The 22158-nt window shown below is 41.5% G+C and overlaps 1 protein-coding gene across 4 annotated transcripts in view; it reads left to right on the forward strand.

The window, feature by feature from the left end:
• Nucleotides 1-553: 553 nt before the first annotated feature.
• PTGR1 (prostaglandin reductase 1) overlaps nucleotides 554-22158 on the forward strand; it is a 29659-nt gene continuing 8054 nt past the window's right edge. The window contains exons 1-6 of one of the 4 annotated variants that reach the window (XM_062600540.1): nucleotides 554-663; nucleotides 10196-10283; nucleotides 16980-17036; nucleotides 18564-18663; nucleotides 19330-19436; nucleotides 21434-21479. In XM_062600540.1, the coding sequence (XP_062456524.1) occupies nucleotides 19331-19436; nucleotides 21434-21479 (152 nt within the window). In that variant the 5' untranslated portion in view covers nucleotides 554-663; nucleotides 10196-10283; nucleotides 16980-17036; nucleotides 18564-18663; nucleotide 19330. The remainder of the gene's footprint in view (nucleotides 664-10195; nucleotides 10284-16979; nucleotides 17037-18563; nucleotides 18664-19329; nucleotides 19437-21433; nucleotides 21480-22158) is intronic. The other 3 variants (XM_062600544.1, XM_062600541.1, XM_062600542.1) reach the window with 3 other exon arrangements.

Here is a 22158-nt window from a genome sequence, read left to right on the forward strand (position 1 = left end):
GATAAAAAAAAATAAAAAAAAAAAAAACGAGGATCACGACATCCGCCTCATCTCTGAAGCGCCGCGAACAGAGACCCCGTCCCCGCGCCCCGCCGAACACGCGACGGTGCCTGCTCCCATTCTCTCGCCGGCGGCACCGGGGTTCCCTACAGCCCCGCCACAGACCCTCCCGCGCGGGCCCTCGCTGGCGGCTCTAGCGGCCGGAGGAAGCCGGTCCCCGCCTGCCTCGGTCTCCGGTGGCTCACCGAACGCAATGCTCCTAACGGCTCGCAGGGCTCCCAACGGCTCCCAACCTTCGAATTTTGGCGCCTAAAGAATGGGCTAGCTCGCGGCTGCCCCGCGCGCTGCCTGCCTCGAGAGGCCCGGCTTGTCCAGCTTCCCTCTCCATAAGGCAAAGCAGATAGACTAGGTCACATCCACACCGCAAAGAAGGAGTGAGCGCTTCCAGCAACGAGGGTCTCGGCTTTAGGGGGTGGCGTGCACGTTCAGCTCAGAGCAGGCGATCTCGCGGGCGGAGGGGCCTGTCGAGATGGTAGCGATCTAGCTCTACGGAGAAGGCCCCATCCGGACGGAGGGGCGCGGCGGCCGTTACGCGCCTGAGGCGGGCGGTGCCAGCGGCGCCCTCTGCCCCCTCCGGGCGTGATGGGCGGGCGCTGCCTTATGGTAAGTGAAGAATACTTGCGGTGGCGGGGGTGGCCTGCTGCCTAGGAATTGATACCAGCCTCTTTGTTCAAACGTGATGTCTTTGTTTGAGGACCTTTAGGTGTGATGTGTTTTCTGTCCTTCGTTCCCTCCCCTTTCTCCCCCCCCCGCCCCCAGATCTGCCTGTTTGGATTGGGGGAAAAAAAAAAAAAAAAAAAAAACATGCAAGCAGAGTAGGCGAACAGCTTCCGTGGCGTGATTCTAGCTATGGCGATGGAAATAGTAGTACTCTACCGTAAAAAGATGCCACTGAGCAAAATGAGACAGACATTTGCGCAGACCCTAAAAGGAAAAATATTGGCTGAAGATTTTTTTGTTGTTGTTGTTATTTTCACTACATCATGGAGATTTTGAGACTTTGGGTAGATTCGTAAATGAAGTAGACACAGAGCAAACCTCTAAAATAGGGAGATAACAAGTTTGGGACTTAATTTCAAGAAACTATTCTCTCTTCAACTGAAACTTAGCAAGAACGCAGAAGGCTGGTAGTTGATTTACCAGCATCAATAAAAAGGCAAAACCAAGCATATACTGTTACATTACAGTTGAATGTATATTTCTGATACTTAAATCTTCAGAGTTACAAAACTTTTGTATTTAAAGGAAGGTATCAGTAACCCATACTTGCCATACAGGGCTAATGCAGAAGCAGTTGGTTGTGATGCCTGAATAACTGAAAACTGTCAAAATGAAGGAAGTTCAGCTCTGTTCCTCCAAAAAAAGGAAAATGCCCATTTAACTGATTTGTTACAATTAACAGAGGTGTTTTCATTTAAGGAGAATGAAGAAAGTAGCCTGTTCAAAAAAAAAAAATCTTTCAAGATGTGTTTCATTTAAAGAATGGTAGGTGCATTGCTCAAAGCAGATGAATTCTTAGTCCAACTGAATGCATTTTCCTTTTCCTGAGATGGCTGAGTTATGCTGTATTCTTAGATAAGTATTTTGCAGAGGATTTATGTATTGTACTGTCAGCTGGGTTTTAGTGTTACTATTGAGATCCAGGGAACTGTTGTGATTATAGTACATTGTCTAATCTGTAGTCAGAGATTATTTTAGTTAATTGAAAAAATGCAGGGTATATTCATATTCATTATAGGGAAATGTTATTTTCTTTGTATACCTGCTCAACTTCAAGAAGTATTTCTGATGCAGCTTAGTTATTTCGTCTTATATAAGGATTATTGTGATTACATTGCTTCTGGTAGCACTGTAACTAGGAAGCACTTAAGGATGCTTGTGGTTTGCCGACATCTGGATATCGAAAAAAATGTTTTAAGTGTGGAGAAGACTCAGAATGGTACTTTGATTGTGTAGTCATCATTAAATACCACTTCTATTTGGTGATTTGAAAGCCATTCATACTCAGGGCAAAAGTTACCAATTTCCAAAATGCAGCAAATGGGCTTGCACATTTGATGTCTGAAGCAAAGTACCTGATTAGTTACTGTGAGAAGTAGGTACCTGGGCTAGTCTGCAGGCAGCACCTGAATGTGCTTCAAAGGCAGAAATGATTGCTGAGCTATGGCTGTCTCCCTGATTGGTTGAGGAACAAGTGCCTTAGTTGTTCTATCTACTGTTTTCTCATGCCAGGCTAGCTACAGCCTAAAAAAGGAAAATGGAAACAAAGAGTCATTTCTGAGATGAGAGACTTTACTCTGTAAAATAACAAATACTCATGTTATATATTTGCTTATTAAATATTGAAAGGGAAAAGGTTCATCCTTCATCAAGTGACTATGTGGTAGCTTTTGAGGCCCTAAAAGCTGGATATGTTGTTTTAGTGTAAAGATAAAACATGCTATTTTAATGATAGTGTTCAATTTTAAGAAGTAAAACTGTGTTCTTGCTACTTACAATTTTGTGCTTAACATATTTAAATATAGAATGTGCTTTGAGGAAGGAAAAATGTTTATCATTTGCTTATCTAAGAGACTTTTTAGTTTTTATTACGACATATAAAGTGGATTATACCAAATCCATAACAGATACCATTTTTAACTCTGAAGTCACAAACTGATATTTTACAAAGATAAGAAATTCATTAATCTTACAATGGGAGAGTGGAAGCAGGAACAAGGGTCAAATACTAGACCAAACATTAAGCAGGCAATTTAGAAACTTTGACCTTCCTTTCTGTCAGATAAATGAAACTAAAGGTTATTTCTAATCTAAGTAAGGTGAATACTTGTTATTTTTTTTTCCCCATAGTAATATTGCAGGGAGATGGTAATACTGTTAATCCTGAAGACAAGTTAACATTGCTCTTTGGTTCCTTTAACGGTATAAACAATTTCTGTAACTACTAGTATGTTGATGCAGTTTCTCTGGTGTAGTACTTTTGAGTGCAGAAAATTAGTTTCAGTGTAAGTGCTGGTATTCAACAATCTAAAAGGCCTACTGAGTGAAAAAAAAATCCTATACTGAAATGTTTGATTAAGGTATGCTTTTAGGTATTAACTCTAGTAAGGTGTATGAATGGGAGTTTCATGATGCAAAAATGGGTAGGGAAATATCAGACAGCACTGTATCTAGTAAACAGGCATAAAAATCTGAGTAAGATCTTGGAGAAATGGAAAATGGTAATCATTTACTAAATCTCATTAAATTTAACTCATACTCATTCTTTCATACATTTCACTTATGCTTTTATACCCACATACTCAAAAGCAGCAAGGTATGTATTCCAAAGCAGGAAGGTGATTTAGGAGCCAAAGAGAGCTGCAGAGGAGGCTAGGGCAGAATCCTTGGCAACAGAATGCAGTTCCACAGTTTAAGGTTGCATTTCTCATATTTTTTGTGAAGGTAGAATTTCATTATACCAGTGAATTCCATGCTGCTCTTGCATCAGTAAACTACTTTCACTATTGTTTGATTTCAACTATGTGAATCAAGTTGTTTTTCTGTCGAACAGGGCCGCTCTGACATTTTGTTAGTGGACACAAGAAGGCTGGCTTTCTGAAATGGTCCTGTGGGCTTCACTTCCTTGCTACTCTTCCTCCCCTCCACGAAAGCCTTGAAAGGAAAAGGAAAGGATGCACAAAGTGGCTTCTATTGATGGTGGCATGGTTTTCCATTTCCCTCTGGCTTGGCTGACTGTCTCTTAGCTGTGAATGAAGTAGTGGGATGGGTGCCTTGGTTTACAACACCTTTACCTTCCCTTCCTTTTTTCTACCCTTTCTGGTAGTCATCTGCTCAGATCCTCTGGATTGTCAGAGAATGAAAAATGCAGTAGTTCCTGCCTGTTTGGATTTGTCCTCTTCTGTTTTCAATTGGAAACTGGGTGGCTACAAGCCCTAGGAAGTGCTATGGGTCCTATTGATACTTGGGCTTAAAGAGTGGTGGTGTGTATATTCTGGCGTTTGGCTGGAGCTGTGCTTGGGGTGCTCTCTTGATGACATTGCACGGGATTTTCTTTCAATAAAAATTAGGAGTGGAAGTGTCAGGGCTGCAAGAGAGAGAGCTTAGATGAGGCAGAATTTTGTAATCTGTCAGCATCCCGAGAGAGCTGCTGACTCCACAGGTGTGGAGTAGTGCCTGCTTCTGCTTGTTGTTTTGTTGCTCTCTTAGACTGCTGAGGGTGGAGAAGGGCAGAAAGAAGGAAAGATTCCTTGGGGAAAAGTACAGAGAAGTTTGTGGCAATTGGAGCCGGTACATTTCAGGTCTCTATAGAGGAAGAGGTAAGCAGCTCCATTTAGCAGCCGAGCTCATGCCAAGGGCGGTCAGGACCAGCTGACCTCTGGACCAAACTATCCAAGATGTAAAGTAGGATGGTGGAACTGTGGCACTTTAGCTGCTGTTTCCATGACCTCTCATTTTGGATTTTGACCTGTGTTCTCCACTGTTTGCAAGATTTGTAGTAAGGGATGGGGTGAGCTGCTGTCTTTCCTTGGGCTCTCCCCACAGACACTCTGTGGTGTTCAAGTCTGCCTGTTTCTCACCTATCTGGAAGTGAGCAGCAGCACTTTCACCTCTTCCCAAATGGCTTCCTCCTCCACTATGGTAGGCTCAGTCCCAGTGTCTAGCAATCTAGTCTAAGTGAAAAGGGAGTGTTGGGAGCATCAAGCTGATGGGCATGACATACACCTTGCATCACTAGGGGGTATGTGGAAGTGCAGCCAAGGCTTTCCCTCACACAGTGCCTTGCTTCCTGGAATACACTATCCTGACCTAGTAAGACTGAGGAGATCATGCCCACGAGAGGCCTAAGCAAGTGCCTCCTCACTGTCCTTGTGGGGATGATGAGGAACTGGAGTCGCCTGAAATTGTGACAATCTGTTACTGCTATAGTCATTCAGACTAGGTGCCAGGAGCAATTTTAGATGTTATTTATTTAAGTTGAAATGGTAGAAGTCAGATTGTTGAATTGTTGCAGGGGAAAGGTTAGCTCTGTGGTTACATCAAGAGTTCTGCACATAAGAGAAACAAAATCTTAAGTCAGTGGGTGGCCAGTCCAGCAAGTTTAGGTGAACTGGGGTTCTGGAGTCCATCAGTGCCAAGAAGAGGTTCTGAGCGCGCGCATGCGTAGGAGCATCCCTGCTTTTGGCCTGTCATTTTGTCATTTTCTAAATGTTAGGTGACTGGGCAGAGTGCCTCTGGTTGCCATCTGGTCATCCGTAAAACATCCCTCAGGATATATTGCTCCTCCTATACAGAATGAGATGTTGTGACAGATACTGTCTTACATCTGTGTTCCATTAATCTTTTAGTATGGCTGTGTGTTTCTTCATGCCTCAAATGAGAATGTTGTACCTGTAATTTTTATGCTTGTGTTCACTGTAGTATTCACTTACTTTTCTTAATTTTACAAATACCCTTTCTGTGGATCCCACTGATTCTCTGTCAGCTTCTTGATCCATAGGAGACCTTGTTAATCTCCCCTTCTCCCTCCCACCCTCAGTCCAGTAGCATTGTTTGCTGTCTCTGTAAGACTAATTCTAGCAATTTATTGGTGAGGTGCTTAGTAAGCTTCCTTTTTTCCACGAGCTACGTCCCTCCCTATGTGTATAGCTTTTCCTATGCTTGTTTCATCTTTCTTCGAAGAAGATGAGATGAGGCTGCAAGTGGTTACGAGAGTAGGACATCTGAAACAAGAATTTTTTTCAGTTGTGGGTGGCCACAGACTTAGCAGTAAGTTTCTGTGATAGCAGTCCAGGGACTGGACGTATCGACTAGACGTGCTGGACTTATTGGCATTCCTGCTGAAGTACCAAGTGTAAGTTAGCTGGAAGCAGCCCACAACCTGTGTTTATTACCCAGGGAGATTCTTTCTTCTTATTTTTTTGGCTGTGGTTCAGTTCAGTTCTTGGTAATCTGCCTTAGGTAATTCTTTAGCATGTGAAGGTATGGTACAGAGGCATGTTAAGCCTCTATAGAGCAGACCTCATGGCACAGCCCAACATTTTGCAAACTCTGTAGCAAAACAAAAGCTATGTAGATGATTAAAGAGTGAAAGTCAGATCCAAAGTGACAGGATAACAGAGACATATTTTTCATTTCTTGGAGTTCGTGTTCGGGAGTCTTGCAAGCATGCGAGTAGAACCTTTTGATTGTTTCTGTATGTTAGCTACATGCTGGAGAGCTTTCCTCATCGCAAAAACTAAGTAGCTTTGGAGTATGTGAGCAGATAAAGAATGGCTTCTATTTTAATTTTGTCTAAACGGAGTTCAATTCACCTATGCTATAAATGCATTGTGACCCAAATTAACCTGAAGCAACTGAAGACAGTGAAGGCTCACACCAAATGCTCAGGCTTAGTTTGAGCTAATTTTCTCTTGTAAACATATCTATGGACACCCTAGCTTTTGTTCTCTGTCCACACTGGTTTAGGCCCATTCTGGCTGCCTCTGGGTTGGGTAGTAGGCACAGTCCTCCCTGGCAGAGACATAAATGATAAAGGAAGAAGTTCAGGAATCAAGAAGTGAAAACAAGTAGAGTAAGAAATACTTGATAAAAGCAGAAGGGAGAATGTGATTAAAAAAGAGAAAAACTAGGAAAAGTCAAGATGAAGAAGAGAGTAATTTCTGGATCTTTGCTGGAGCCTGTTACATGATTCTCTCCTCCTTTATTTCTGCGTGCATTTTTCTTAAGTTTCATAAATCCTGCATCCTGTCCCCCCTGCCCCCCCATGAATTATCTGAGATGCTAAGCTTTCATTTTTCCTGTGCAGCCTAATTCTCATTACCCATGACATACTAGCAAATCTTGCTCTGGCCATTTGATAATAATCTCTGGGAACCTGAAGAATGTTGTGGGAATGATTAAGCTCAGAGGTGTATGAGTGAAATTGGAAAAAAATTAGACAAAGAGTAAGAAGTGGTTTCATAATCTGTAGCTGACTAAATGTTAAATGCCATATTCCATTTGAAGTAAGGAGAGCTTCAGTGGTATTGGCAAAATTTCCAAGACTTGGAGCCAGAAATTGTGTGTGGGATGCAATCTCCATCTCTTTCTTGGCTTACAGTCTTCTTATTCCGTTAACGATTTTGAGGTGAATCTCAAAGGTGATATTTCTCTTGATATATGTGTTATATATACTGTGCTCCTTAGCTAGGATGCTAGGGACAGGTTTTGCAGTTTTCCATGAAGTTCCACATAGGAATATGTTGTTCATTGTTGCTATTTTAGAGTTACATGGCCTCCCACTCACATTTTGGAACCATAGCAATCGTAATGCCATGTTTATAGTATTATGTTATATTATTACATTATTTTATATGTGGAGCTCTGTAGTTACATCATTATGTTGATGGATTCAAATTTTTTTTAGCATTATGAAAATACTGGCCACGTTTGCCTGGCTTACATACTGTTTTTTCAAATGAAACCTTAAAGAGCAAGACTGTTTTACAAAATGGGGCAAAATGTCATCAAGGCAACCAGAGAATCCTGATTTCTTTTAGATTTGTTTGTCCTGTGTATACTGATCCCTCTGCATGAACCTTAGTTCCCCAGACATTTCTTAAGTTCCCATCTCACCTATAAGTTCTAATCTCCACAGTAAATATGACTCTATCATATTTCAGTGCGTCCTTCTTTAGAGAGTGGTGTTACGATTCCATCCCATCTCAGCAAGATCCAACAGTTTCCAACTTACCTTTTGTTAACCTGATTATTCCCCAAAAGAAAGTTAGTGTTGTTGACACTCCAGAGACTTTATCCTCACTGAAGATACAAATACACTCTGCTCTCCTGGCTTGTTGTTTTCCTAATGGAGATAAGGTTCTCTCTTCAAGATTTCTACTACTCTGTCAAATTCAACTGAAATTTCTCAACAAATTCAAAGGTTTTGGAGGTGCCTGGAAGTCAGTTACCTGATTCAACAAGTAAAATCTAGTGAGTTCAAATTCACAAATATTTGCAGAAGGACTAATGCATCAGCATTCAAATTTAGCAGTAATTTTTGGAAGTATTCATACAATTTAAAAAGTATTTCAGGATAGATACTGATGTATAAAGGTTATCTAGTTCAAGAATTCCTATTAAACAGGTTACTTGCTGAAACCTCAGCAAGCATATCACTTAGTATATATTGTGTCCCTCCTATGTCCTCTTACATATGCTATACTTTGATTTCCAGTCATCCCAGTTTGGGTGGGAAAATGGCTTTCACCCTACTCTGCCAACTGTTGTGTGCAAATAATCACTCCTGTCTTCAAGAAGAGCAAAAGGAGGATTTGAGGAACTACAGGCCAGTCAGCCTCACCTTGATCACATTTGATGATGAAGGAACTAATCTTGGGGACCATTTCCAACAGTCTGAAGGACAAGCAGATGATTAGAAGCAGTCAGCATGGATTTATGAAGAAGAAATTATGCTTAACCAACCTGATAGACTTCTATGACCAAATGACTGGTTTGATGGAGGAGGGAGGAGAACTAAATGTTATGAATATCTACTTTATAAGGCTTTCAACACTATCTCTCATAATATCCTCTTAGACAAACTGATAAAAAGATGGATTAGATAAGTGGACAGTGAAGTGAACTGAAAACTCTCTGAACTGCCAGGCTCAAAGGGTTCTGATCAGCATCATGAAATCCAGTTGGAGGCCAGTCATTAGCTGTTTATCCTAGGGGCTGATCCTGAGACCAGTACTGTTCAACATCTTCATTAATGAACTAGATGATGGGATAGAGTGCACACTCAGCAAGTTTGCAGATGATACAGAAGTAGGAGGAGTGGCTGATAAACCAGAGGTCTGTGCTGCCATTCAGGGGGACCTCAACAAGCTGGAGAGCTGGGCGGAGAGGAACCTCATGAAATTCAATAAAGGGAAATGCAAAGTCCTGCACCCAGAGAGGAGTAATCACACACACCAGTACAGGCTGGGGCCAACCAGCTGCAAAGCAGTTTTTCAGAGAAGGACCTGGGGGTCCTGGTGGACTACTAGTTGTCCATGAGCTAGTACAGTACCTTTGTGGTAAAGGAGGCTGACTTTATCCTGGGCTGCATAAGGAAGAATATTAGGCGGAGGGAGGTGATCTTCTCTACTGAGCGCTGCTGAGGCCACATCTGGAGCACTGTGTCCAGTGCTGGGCTCCCCAGTACAAGACAGACAGGGAAGGGTAGGAGCAAGTGCAGCAAAGGTCTGCAAAGAAGATTAAGGGGACTGAAGTATCTCCCATATGAGAAAAGGCTGAAGAGAGCTGGGACTGTTCAGCCTGGAGAAGAGGAAGCTCGGAGGGAGAGGGGGGCCAGTCTTACCAATGTTTATCAATACCTGATGAGAAGGTCTAAGGAAGACAGAGCCCAACTCTTCTTAGTTGTCTGATGAATGGATAAAAAGCAATGGGCATAAACTTTTGAAATACAGGAGATTGCATTTAAACATGAGAACAAAACATTTCTTACTGTAAGAGTGATCAGATACTGGAACTGGTTGCACAGACAGGTTGTGGAGTCTCCATCTTTGGAGATACTGGAAACCATACAGAACATGGTCCTGGGCAGCCTACTGTGGCTGACTTGCACTAGGTTTGAGCGTAGGGGTTGGACTAGGTAATCTCCGACCTCAAGTATTCTGTGATTCTAAAGGTGGTAGAAAACAAGGGTGACTGTGGGCACAGTGATTTCCCCCCCCCCCTTCGTCAGATTTCAGCAACACAAAAATATCTGTGTTCAGCTGAGACTTTTATTTTATTTTATTTTTAAATACAGCTTAGTTCTCTGCTGCTGTGATTTTTGTGCCTCGCTGGCAGATTAGTCAACTGTGTAACTCTGTAACGACAATGTGTGTTACAAATCTCAAGTTCCTATGAGATAGGGAATCTTTTAGGCCTTAGGCTATGCAAATTTTTCCTCTTCTTCAGTCTCCTTTCTTCTTCACAGAGGCTGGGCAAACTGGTAATTGGTTGGAATTGCCTGTGCTGCAGGGCTTTTCTCATTTGTTACTGTGTTGTGTATGCGTGTGTATCAGAGTATAAATGGTACACAGACATGGAAAGGAAAATGCTTGTGTACTGATACAGGTATCTCTCCATATTTCATATGAAGCACTGAAGAAAAGAGTTTTGTCACTGCCTTCCTTTCTTCGGAAAAGAGGTTGGAACATACATGAAAGCCTTCCATGGGAGACCTCTCTGTAAGTTAGTTTTGGTGTTTTCAGTCTGATCACTATAACAATGTGGCAATAAGAGTGACTGTTTTTTAGAGTAAATTGTTTACAGATGATAGTTTGTTGTTGAACAATGGTCTGCATTAACACACTTCTAAATGTTGATTTTTCTGTGATATACTGAGAAGATAACAACTAAAAGTCAATGATCTGGAGTGAGAACCTGTGAAAAGTATGAATCAGGTTTGAGAACACTTGAGGTATCATTTTAACTTAACTTATTAGACCTTTTGGTTTATTGAACTCCAAAAATTACAGAAGTATTGGCTCACAGTGGCTATAAGCTGTATAGAATGGGTAGCTGTGTGTCTGCTTTATTTATTTAATCTCTTGTTCCTGAAGGAACTAAACTCTTTCCGGTCTTTAATGTGCTTGTCACGTTTTCAATTCAGTAGGAAAGTCATAGACTCTATATTCTACAGATCTGGATGTCGAGCTGAAGATGAAGGGTCTGAGTACCCTGTTGTCTGTGGAAAATCAGATCTGCCCATACGAAAGGGAAACAAAGAAGTAAATCCAGTGATTTAGAGGAAAATTATAGCAAATGTTTAGCTAGAGTAGCACCATGACTGAGATCAAGGCAATAATTTGCTTTAATGGGAACATAAATCAAAATCTGTGTATTACTTGGGGAGTTGCATAAATCGGGTCATTTGCAGGGTCATAGGTGAGCATTTTATAGGCGGGAGTAACTATGACTCTCTTAGTTACTAACTGGGCTTGAATCGGCTGTGCCACCTCCCCATGGTCTCGCCGGATACCCCTACTGGGGGAACCGAGTGCACAGCCGTCCCAGGTTTGTGATGGTGGCGACCCGTAGTTGCCTCCTCCCTGCCGCAGAATTGGTTGATTCTCGGCAGTAAAAGGGGGGCCTAATTGGCCTTATCGGGTTTCACGGTCCCCCCTCCAAGCCATTGGCCCAGTGGCGATTCGTCAAAATTTGGGCACGGTGGCGGTCCCGACGACCGTCACCGACCTGGCTCTGACCCGCTTGGGGAACGGGTCATCCAGACCTTACCGGACGTGACACGGCATGCCCCTACTTGGAGCAGGATCGGCTTTGCTTGCCTGCCCCTTCGGCTAGTCGAGCGAGTGATGGCTGGGGGAGACCTATCCAGTGGTTCCCCCCCAAGCCAGTGTCTGTGCTCTCCTGGGCATTGTAGCAGGACATGGGGTCCTGTGAGGTCCCCTGGCCTCGCGTGAGACAGCAGGGACCAAGTGGTAGTGCAGCCTACCGCCTGACCTAGCTCAGTAGATCAGGCATGCCGCTTACCCCTTTAGCTTCAAAGGCAGAGCAAAATTCTTCACATGGACGGTGAGTCTGCTTATTTTCTGGAACCGCTGATACCCCGTCTATGCCTGCTTGTCTGTGTGCTGAAGGGACCCTGCTGGGATGAGGCACGTCTGTGGGGCTTAAGATCGGGCAGCCCAAATACCATCGGCTGCACCACGCCCCGGTTCCAAATTCCATCCGAGCGCAGACGTTGCTCTCGTCACCAAATGACGCTTCACCGGACTTGACTCAGGTGGATGGGCCACCTTTATAACCAACCCAGAAAAGGAACCGAAAAATTCGTAAATATCCACAAAATCTGTCCATTGAAAATAATGTATATCTAGAAGTGGTTTTTATGAGGTGCATAGTAGCTTGCATCTGACCTTCTGTGCAGTATAAGCTCCTATCTATTCCCACAATAATTCAAATCTCTCCTTCTCCCTGTACAAATGTTTCCACATTTTCCAGAATCTCAGGCAGGAGAAAAGAAAGTTAATTTTACGTTTTTTTTGCTTTCTCATACTAAATCTCCTGCTGAGATGGAAGATTTATATCTGCTTTGATACTTCACTTGACCTGATATTCCCATGAAGGTTCAAGACCCTTCAGAAAAGGATTCTGAAGGAGGAAGTGAAACCCTGAATAAAGTGCAATCCATCTGAATGCATAAGAACAGTGGAATAGTGTGTACTCAGAGTTTGCAAATGTGAAATTAAGTCATTTGCCAGAGAAAACAAAGTCCAAAGAATGATTGTAGTTGTGTGTTTTATGAATCTCCAGTTATGTTAAAAAAAAAATTTTTTGTAATGCAGTCCTTGGGGAATCACTATGACAACTCTCAGTCTTACTGGCCCTGATCTTCATATAGCAAAGTGGCTGAACCACAAGTATGTAAGCTAAGAACAGCAGGGATTAAGGATTTTGCTTTCAAATCTGCAGATTTACATCCTTTCAACTCTCAGTGGCAGATATAATTCTCACTCTAACTTTCCCAAGTTAGTTCATGTCAGTTTTGGTATAATTTGACAGAAGGACCCCATTTTATTTGGCTTTTTTAGGATGAGGGCTCATATTGTGCAAGTTGTATGTGCATGAGTTTCATTTTGAGTGTACGTTATTTAAGGGGACCCAGCTTTCAAGCTGTATTTGACACATTTATCAAAAAGAAGGAGAGAAAAATCTTGAAAATGCCTTAATATGGGAAGACACACATGTTATTAGACATTAGTGAATGCTTCCTGGGGTGGAGAGAGGGATGCACACTGCCCTTTACAGAAGCTAGGAAAGGCCTATCACTTGTGAATGACCAGTCTTCATGGTTTGTGTGAGACAGAAATCTTTCAGGGACTATACGTCACTGGGAGAACGATTTGTCTTTTGTGGCATCTGGGAGACCTAAAACAGCATTTTGCATAGATGCATTTATTTGTACTCTCTTTGGAATGTTAAACTACTGCACTGAGCTGTTTTGTATGCGTTCAGAAAGCCTGGAGGCCCTCTGGCCTTTGTTGTAACATGCGCTGATCACTGCTCTGTGTTTTCACAGGTTCCGTATTAACTTTATAGACTCCCACTAAGGCCTACCTTTTTTTTTTTTTTCCTTTTATCTTTTATCTTTCCATTTATCAATCTCTCAGTCTCCTAAATATGTATATATTGCAAGAATAATGAGTTAGTCTGGTGTGTAGACCAGCAGATGACAGAGAAATCTCCAATATGAACTATAGGTTGGAGCAGTGAATTTTCTTCTTGAAGAAGGAAAATTTTGTAGCATATATTGTGAGAAGAAGCGCATTTAGAGAAGAAGCTGTGCTTTAGCTATGCTGTTGAATGTGTACTTGCAACATTACAGAAATTCAGCAGGTGGCCTTAGAGGAACTGCAGGCACTTAAAAGTATGTTTGTAACTTCCTCTCTGAAGGAAGAGATGGCAGAAAAGAACAGTATTAAGGGTTGGAGTTGTGTCATTATCTTACATTATACTACAAAAGGCTGGGGTGTTTAATCTTTATAAACATAAGTGATGGGCAACAGAAATGAGGAAAGGAACAGTCAACTGGCAGGTTTAATAAGCTCTGAAGCTCTTGAGTGTTTACATGTCAGATACCAGCCTGAGGTTTCCTGTTCTATTTTCTAAAAACAAAATTGCTTGCTACGTATAGCCAGAAGTTTGGGCTCTAAATTAAATGGAATTTTCTAGATACTTAAGCTTAATGGAACTTTTTTATTTGGAAAAAATAAAAAGTAATACCTTGGTAGCTTTAAAATCAAGGAAACAAAAGATTTCTCACTGTGTAGTACTAATAGGCTTGTCTTTGCAAATGTAGGAAAGCAAAGCTGTTAAGAGCTTATGCTGCAGGGTGTTTTGATAGTTTTTTAGAGTTTTGTGATTACTGGTATTGCAGCATATGCTGAGACTGCATCCATTTTAAATAAGAGGAAGCTGAAGAAGTGTCCTGGAAAGGAGTATGAGAATGCACTACAGTTACCAGGAAACCATGGTCGGTGCTTCAAGAAGTTTTGGCTTGGTTTGCCAGTTGCAGGTCGCTCCCAGTTCTCTGACTTTCTCTCTGCCCATCGACTACCAAGTTATACTTTCTTACCAGATACAGTTCTTTAGATTCTTGATTTCTGTGTGATTTCTGGGAGCTGAAGGACTGCTAACCTATTTCTCAGTATTTCTTAGTTTCCCCTTTTTTTCTGGGTGAGTTTATTCAGCAGACCCAGTGGACTGTTGAACCTCTGTTGGAATCAGAGTTGCAACAGTGCTCTGTGGCACAGTTTTTAATCACACAATGACTTTTCACTTCCAGCCTTTGACCTGCTTCCAGGGACTGTTAGCTTTGCACGAAGAAGTGAATTTGCAGCTTCATTGTTCTGTAATGCAGTGTCATGCTTGCTCAGATATTTATAGTACAGTGTCTTGCCAGTAGTAGCTTGGGAGTGGTGCTTGCCTTCTTTTTTTTCTTTTAACACAGGAAAAAAAATGTTTTGTGACAAAGCTTTGTAATAGCTGAAGCAGAGAGGAGGAAGAGATAATTTTTGCTAAGACTTCAGGCTCTTACAGTAGGAGGCCATATTTACTCTCAGATAATTGGTAATGTCTGGGGAATCCCAGTGTAGCCTCTGGATCATAGTCTCTACGGCCAGAGATTTACAAGGCCATTTAAGGTGTCTAGTTGGAGGCCTGTGGCTAGCAGCATCCCCCAGGGCTCAGTACTGGGTCCCATCCTGTTTAACTTCTTCATCAGTGACCTGGATGAGGGGACAGAGTGCCTCCTCAGCAAGTTTGCTGGTGATACCAAGCTGGAAGGAGTGGCTGACACACCAGAGGTCTGTGCTGCCATACAGAGAGAGCTGGACAGGCTGGAGAGTTGGGCAGAGAGGAACCTCCTGAGGTTCAACAAGGGCAAGTGCAGAGTCCTGCACCTAGGGAAAAATAACCCTAGGCACCAGTACAAGCTGGGGACTGACCTTGTGGAGAGCAGCTCTGCAGGGAAGGACCTGGGAGTGCTGGTGGATGACAAGTTGACCATGAGCCAGCAATGTGCCCTTATGGCCAAGAAGGCCAATGGTGTCCTTGGGTGCATTAGGAAGAGTGTTGCCAGCAGGTGGAGGGAGGTGATCCTGGCCCTCACCTCAGCCCTGGTGAGGCCTCATCGCAAGTCCTGTGTCCAGTTGTGGGCTCCCCAGGACAAGAGAGACATGGAGCTACTGGAGAGAGTCCAGCGTAGGGCTACAAAGATGATCAGAGGGCTGGAGCACCTGCCCTATGAGGAACGGCTGCGAGAGCTGAGTCTGTTCAGCCTGGGGAAGAGAAGACTGAGGGGGGATCTTATCAATGTGTACAAGTACCTGAAGGGAGGGTGTCAAGGGGACGGGGCCAAACTCTTTTCAGTTGTCCCATATGACAGGACAAGAGGCAATGGGCAGAAATTGAAGCACAATAAGTTCTGGCTGACCGTGAGGGGGAATTTCTTCCCTGTGAGAGTGACGGAGCACTGGCACAGGTTGCCCAGAGAGGTTGTGGAGTCTCCTTCTGTGGAGATCTTCAAGGCCCGCCTGGATGCAACCCTGTCTAACATGCTCTAGGTGACCCTGCTGAGAAGGGGTACTGGACTAGATGATCTCCAGAGGTTCCTTCCAACCTTCCCCATTCTGTGATTCTGTAATTTCAGTGAAAGCTTTAATGATTCTTTTGGAAGAATTCCATACTTGGAATTTAATCACCTGAATTTGTTTGTGGGGACTTGCTGGAAATTAATTATTTTTAAGAGTCCTTTCATCTGTCTCATTGGCTTTTTTTTTTTTTTTTTTTAATCACAGTTGCCTTTTTGAACTGGTGGCTATAGTGTGGTCTGTAAGCATGATGTACAGAAAATGTACAAATAAATGTATTATCCAAACCCAGTGAGTTTAACAATGAAGTACTTCCATAGCACAATGGCTGCTGCTTTTAGAGTTGAGCAGGTGGTTTCCACATGTTTGTTAGTCCAGCAGTGCTTTTAGAACATTTTAAACAATCGTTATATTGTTGTCCTTTACCCTTCAAAGTTCTTTAAAATGTGTAAGCAGCTTAGTTCTTACAGTTTTTATCTCTCATTGCTAACCTGGAAATTTTGTTGTGAATCCACTCATCAAGTATATGTCTGTGGTGTGTTTTTTTGTTTTCTTCCCAGGCTGCAGCATAGCTCCCTAGCTTTGAAATGATGATGGTAATGAGATTTCAGTACCAGGTTTGAGAAATCAGCATAAAATACATCATATTCCTAGTGTTAGTGGCCAAAAGAAATTAAAATGGTTCAATGAAATTAATTTTGTTGTTTGTAGAAGCTCTAATGAAATGCTTGCTTGAAATACTCTACTGAAAGATGTATGTATCACAAAAAGTATGGAAATATTTATAAAACAGTGTTGATGTGAATGGGAACATCTGAGTGTGGAAGCATGAGAAAGAACAGCAGAAGAAAGGATACAAATACTGAAAGTATTGATGGCAGTTACATTTGCAGATTGTTGAGATGGCAGCATATCTTTGTGCAGCTTCTCAGAGCACCCAGATAAGAAAAACAAAGAACAGCCTAAAACAAGGGACCTGTACCTGGACAAAATCAAAGTCTCAAGTTATTAAGCGAGCGTGGTGGGAAGATAAAGAACAAGATGGAGCCTTAAAACACTCGGATAAAGAGGCAAAAAATAGTCAGCAAGTATTAATGATTCGCAGGGTTGGGACACAGGGTGTGGAAACAAAGTATTGCTGAATCACTGTTAGCTCCGTAACTGTATAAAAGGCACATCCAGAATCAGCACATGGTTGCCAGCCTAAGAATTCAAGAGCCTGTGTTGAGAGCTAACCAGTTTCCCTTTTCCCCCCACATTCCTGGCCAGACTAACGGGGCACGTGAATGCTGGACAGACCACTAGGACAAACAGATCTTGGTGCTTGTGAGTATCTGTGTATAGGAGAGTAATTGAAATCAGTTCTGTATTGAAATTAACTCATCTTTTCTTCTTGTCAAGTGTTTTCCTGTGTTTGCTATGTTGCTGTAGTGTCACAACAGTATTTGCTATTGAAAAGTATAGATAAGCACTGCTGATATCAAAGCAAGTACAGCCATTGATGGAAAAATCAAGCTAGTGGTGCTTCCCTGACTTTCTTCTTTTCTTAAGCTATTTGCCAGTAGAATTGCAGTTGCTGCAGTTAAGTCCATGACCTTTGTTCTTGTGATTTTATGTGGGCTATGAATAATGTTTTTGGCTACTGATGCCAAATACTTTCGCAATGCGCTTTTATGATGCATATTGTTTTTACAGTGAGCTTAATGGTACTGCTTTTCACTGTCTGAAAGACATACATGTCCTGCTTCGTGTGGTTTCTGTGGGGCAAGTTTCTAAAGCTATAAGCCAGAACCCTGCATACAGAAGATTTGTGTAGTGCACATGACATTTTATAAAATAAAAGAAGATTCCCAATTCATTGCAAAGGGCTGCTGAGTGCTGACAAGTTTCTGGGTCATGTGTGTTGTGCTTGGAGGATCTAAATAAGGCAGAGCTTGCCCTGTTCTCCCTAGTGCTTACTTATGTGCTTTTGAAAAGTTTTGTTTGTTTTCTCAGGTCTCTGTTCCTAATTAGTACTGCTGCCTTCAGGTGATTATAGTTAATCACATGCTATTTATTGTGTTTTTTCACTCTTTCCATTCTTCATACCTGTGTGGTTATTTTCACAGGAAAAATTAAAACAGAAGACAATGAAGTTCCTGGACAAAGATTTTTGCTGTGCTGTATGCCTTACAGTAGCACAGTGAGGCAAAATGCCAAAACCTGCCACCATTTCTTAAGGTGCCTCTGCAATTTACAGAGATTAGAGCTTGCAGGGACATAATCACATAAGGCTTAATCCTTTGGTGCAGGTATTAGTAACAGTAGAGACGTGAGACCACACATATGGATAGGAATGTCATTAGACAATATGCAGGCATTTTATTATGTAAATCTCATGATAATTTTCTGTCGCAGTGGTGGTATACGTATGGATCATTTACCTTGTTAACTGATGGATGGATTGAGCAATGAATTTTTATTCATCAGTTTTCGGTTAAATATTTCTTCTCCAGTGGCAGAACTCTAAGGGGTTTAGGACTGGATTAATGAGAAGTGGTCTAAAAAATTTCCTACTCTGGAAGTTTCAGTCTCTAGACTGCAGAATTTTGTAGATTTGAGAATTATTTTGCCTATTTCATTTAGCATATTCTAGAAGATGCCTATCTATTTTAGTGGGTACTGCTCTGGAATTGATTGTTAAAGTTTTTGTAAATTTTAATGGGAGAAGGTTGATTAATTTTAGGTGTGTCCTGCACGGAGATTTACTGAAGGCTTAAGTTACACCCAAGGAGTTGCATTGAAGGTGGTACCTTCTTTGCTGATAAAAGCAGTTTTTTTTTTTTTTTTTTTTTTTTTTTTTTTGCCTTTCAGAATGTAAGTGACTTAAGTCCAGCCTCTGACTGAATTGGTCACAGAAGCTTATTGACGAGTCTTGTCAACAGAAGTCAGTCTTCCACCTGCCTGCTCTTAAGTATAAACTTCTTTTTATTTTTGCTTGTTTACATGCTTGTTTAGAGGAATGAAAAGGGGTCTGTGAGGCTAAAACAAATGCAAGTCATGTTTTAAGGAAAATGCTGGTTACATTATCTTCTGTTTCAAGTGTGGAGCTTGGCAACTGGAGATGCTTTCTACATATGAGGAGTCACTGAAAGACTTAGATTTAAGGAAGAGGTCTTTCTTACCTCTGTATTTCTGACTTGCATTGGGGTTTAAGCATCTGAAAATTTAGATTCAGTGCTCATCATATGTAGTCAGGGCAATAGTGTGAGTTTAATTGTGTTTTTTTTCCTCCCTTCTGACTGGAGTGCTTAAACTATCAGATCTTCCCTCTTTAATTTCTTTAGAATTTACCACTAGCTTCTGTTGGGGCTCTCTCTGCCTAGCAGGCAGAGAAGTCTAGTAGGCTGCAGGAAGCTCTGGACTGCTTAGGTGGTGAGAGCACTTTCAGATGCTTGCTTGATCAGTTGATATTTCGATAGGATTTCCAAGCAGAAACCTTTATGTCTAACAGGATGTAATCAGGATGCTTGACCTTTTCTGGTTCTTAAGTCTAAGCCAGCCCTGCTAGTAGCTTAATGCCATTTGACATTAGTAACTTTTTGTTAGGTACTCTTTGAATATATTATTTATTGTGCAGGATGGTGACTGCCAAGGCTTGGGTTCTGAAGAAGCATTTTGAAGGTTTCCCCAAAATGAGTGACTTTGACCTGGTAAAGATTGAGCTGCCCAAACTAAAGGATGGAGGTAAGAGGAGTCATATATGTTTTTTCCTGGAGATGGTACATTTCTTGACCTTGCATTTTTGAAAGTGGTTTGGCAAAGGTTATGACAACCTGTGTGCCTTGGCAGAGCAGGGCAGTTGCTGAGAAACGTGTATAGATGGGCTTGGTGAGTTTTGAGAAGTATTACATTCTCATAGTCCCTCTGGAAGTGATGGTTAAGCTCTTGCTAACTGCAGTGCGAGGCAATTGTGTCATGCCTTTTAAATTCCCACCTTGCCTAATTGCATGCAGTGCATTATGGCAAAGCTTTCCAAATGTGTTTGCAAATAAAGCTCATGGGAGAAAATTACTGAAGTGATATGCTCTGAAAAACAACTGCAATAAGGAACCAGAATTTGTTTAATTTAGAAAGAGAGGACATGAACTGAGACATACACAAATGAGTTAATGCTGGCAAAACCCAAACATGGCTTCCTGTGAAAAGTTGTCATAGTTTTTTTTTTTTTGTTGTTGTTGTTGTTTTTGCAAATTCCTTAGGAAGAAGTTGGAGAAGATGTTAACCTATGGGAACACCTGGGTTGTCAATGGATTTTTTTAGGTTGATAGGGAAAGTCATAGGGGTGGCAGAGTGACTGGGATGGGAGTGAGCCTGTAGCTATTTGGCAGGGAAAGATGGTTGAGATTGTCCATGTCCTCCTCTTACTGTCTGGGAGTCCTTAAGGATGGAGCCAGTGGGAGCTGCTCTTTCGTATAAAGAAGTAACACAATAAGACTTCTCTCTGCATTCAACATCTGTTTCTTTACCAGTGTTTGTCTATCATATTCAACCTGTTACAGCACATCAGAGCAAATTAAAATAGATGAAGTTTTCAGTTTTGAAAGCGATATGGAATAGAATAACTTCTTTTACTCGAGAGATGTTAATAAAAAAGTGAACCTTGGTTGGGCTTCATATGGACATCCACACACACCCTTCTCTTGCCCTTTACAAAAGTTACTCCAGTTTAGTAGGTGCATCAAAGAAATTATATTGAAGTGTTAGTTTTAGCTAGCTTACAAGTAGTTTACAGATTAAAGGCTTAAAATGTAGTTTTCTCTTATATATGTACTTTTAAGCATCCTTTTAGCATATGTAGTTCTATAGCATTCTGGCCCCTCTTAAAAAAAAGGTGTGTGTGGGGGGAAGAGGGTCATGTGGAGGCAGAATTTTATGCCTGCAGGTGTTTAAGAGCATGCAGCTGTTTATTCCTTCCCATTTTAATCCTTGCAGCAAGAAGGGGCATAACTTCATCCTAGAGTAATGCTTTTAAAGGTGATGGCCTTCTTTGTTATGTTACATGCCTTGATTATTCTGCTTATTCTGAGCAATGGAAAAAGATTTATGTCTAAATATGTTTTTAGCTTTTATTAGCTAGACCACTGCAGCACAGATAATAAAAAAAAAATATTATTAGATGCAGAATTGAATGCTAAAACTTCTGAAATGAACGTTTAATTTAAAATTTGTTTAACAATATACTTCGTAAGTAAAATTAGAGACAACAAAGAAGATGAATCTAAGCTACCTAGAAAAAATGTGGTTTTTTTTTCATCTAAGAAACGAAAGTGATGCTGGTTGTTGATCTGTCCTCGTGGTAATTGTAGTGTCTTTGCACTCTCTGGTGGTTGAATCCTAACAAGACATTTTAGATATGGGTCACAAAAAACCCTAGTCTTTTGCTTAGGGATCTAGCCTATTGAGCTTTCTATACAGAGAGGAGGTAAATAAAAAAAAATCCAACACTGAAAAGAAGCTAGTCTTCTAAAAAGACACTTTCTGTGTTCATTAAAGGTATAGTGTTTATCCAGACGGAGCCAATGAATGTAGTAGTTGTTTGTAATAGTTTATCCATAAAGGTTGGTGAGATATGAGGCTTGTGAGCTAGAATAGTTCCTGTAGCTTTTGTTAAGACTGAGTTGTGGAACCTATGCTTTACTGTACTGTTGATGCTTGTGAATTTGCTTTGTCTTTTATTGCAGAGGTGCTGCTTGAATCAGTATTTCTAAGTGTTGATCCTTACATGAGGTATACATTTCTTCTTTTTAAGTTGCTTGCTAGGTTAACTCGTTTGAGCTCCCAGTTAAACCATAAAAGCTCATGCAGTGGGAGCATCCTCCACTAGCAAAATGTCAGATGCCTTTCTTTGCTTTCAGTCAAATGTTGCATGTAAATTGTGATACTCCCTGTATGAAGCTGTGCCAGATTCAGCTGAACATCAGGATTTTGCTGCAGCCCTAGAACTTCCTTGGACTCTGCAGCTATTCTTTGTGCTGTCTCTTCCTGTGGAATGCAGTGAGCTCAAATGAGACTGCAGTCTTGTAATATCTGCAACACTGTGCTTAAGGATCCTCATTCTAAATAGAAAATTGCTGGTTGCCATTGAATCACCATCTCTTAACAGGCACAGAAAGACTATGTAATTTATCAAGAACTATGAAGAACTCTGACAGAGCCTGGTCTCAGAAGTATTTGTTTGATGTCTTATAATGCCTTGCAATAGTGGGCCATACCTGCAAAGTTAATGCTATCCTGTCTCTGATACTGTAGCCAAATATGCAGTCAAGATGAGGTGCTTGAGTTGCTGGCTATAGAAAACTTCAATTTACGTCATTACAGAGATAAGCTTTTTGCATTCTGTGGAGCATGACTGATTATGCACTGTTTCTAGATAAGCTAGTAGGTACTGCACTGCAGCATGGAACTG

Source organism: Rhea pennata, chromosome Z (assembly GCF_028389875.1).
Source record: "Rhea pennata isolate bPtePen1 chromosome Z, bPtePen1.pri, whole genome shotgun sequence".
NCBI lineage: Eukaryota > Metazoa > Chordata > Aves > Rheiformes > Rheidae > Rhea > Rhea pennata.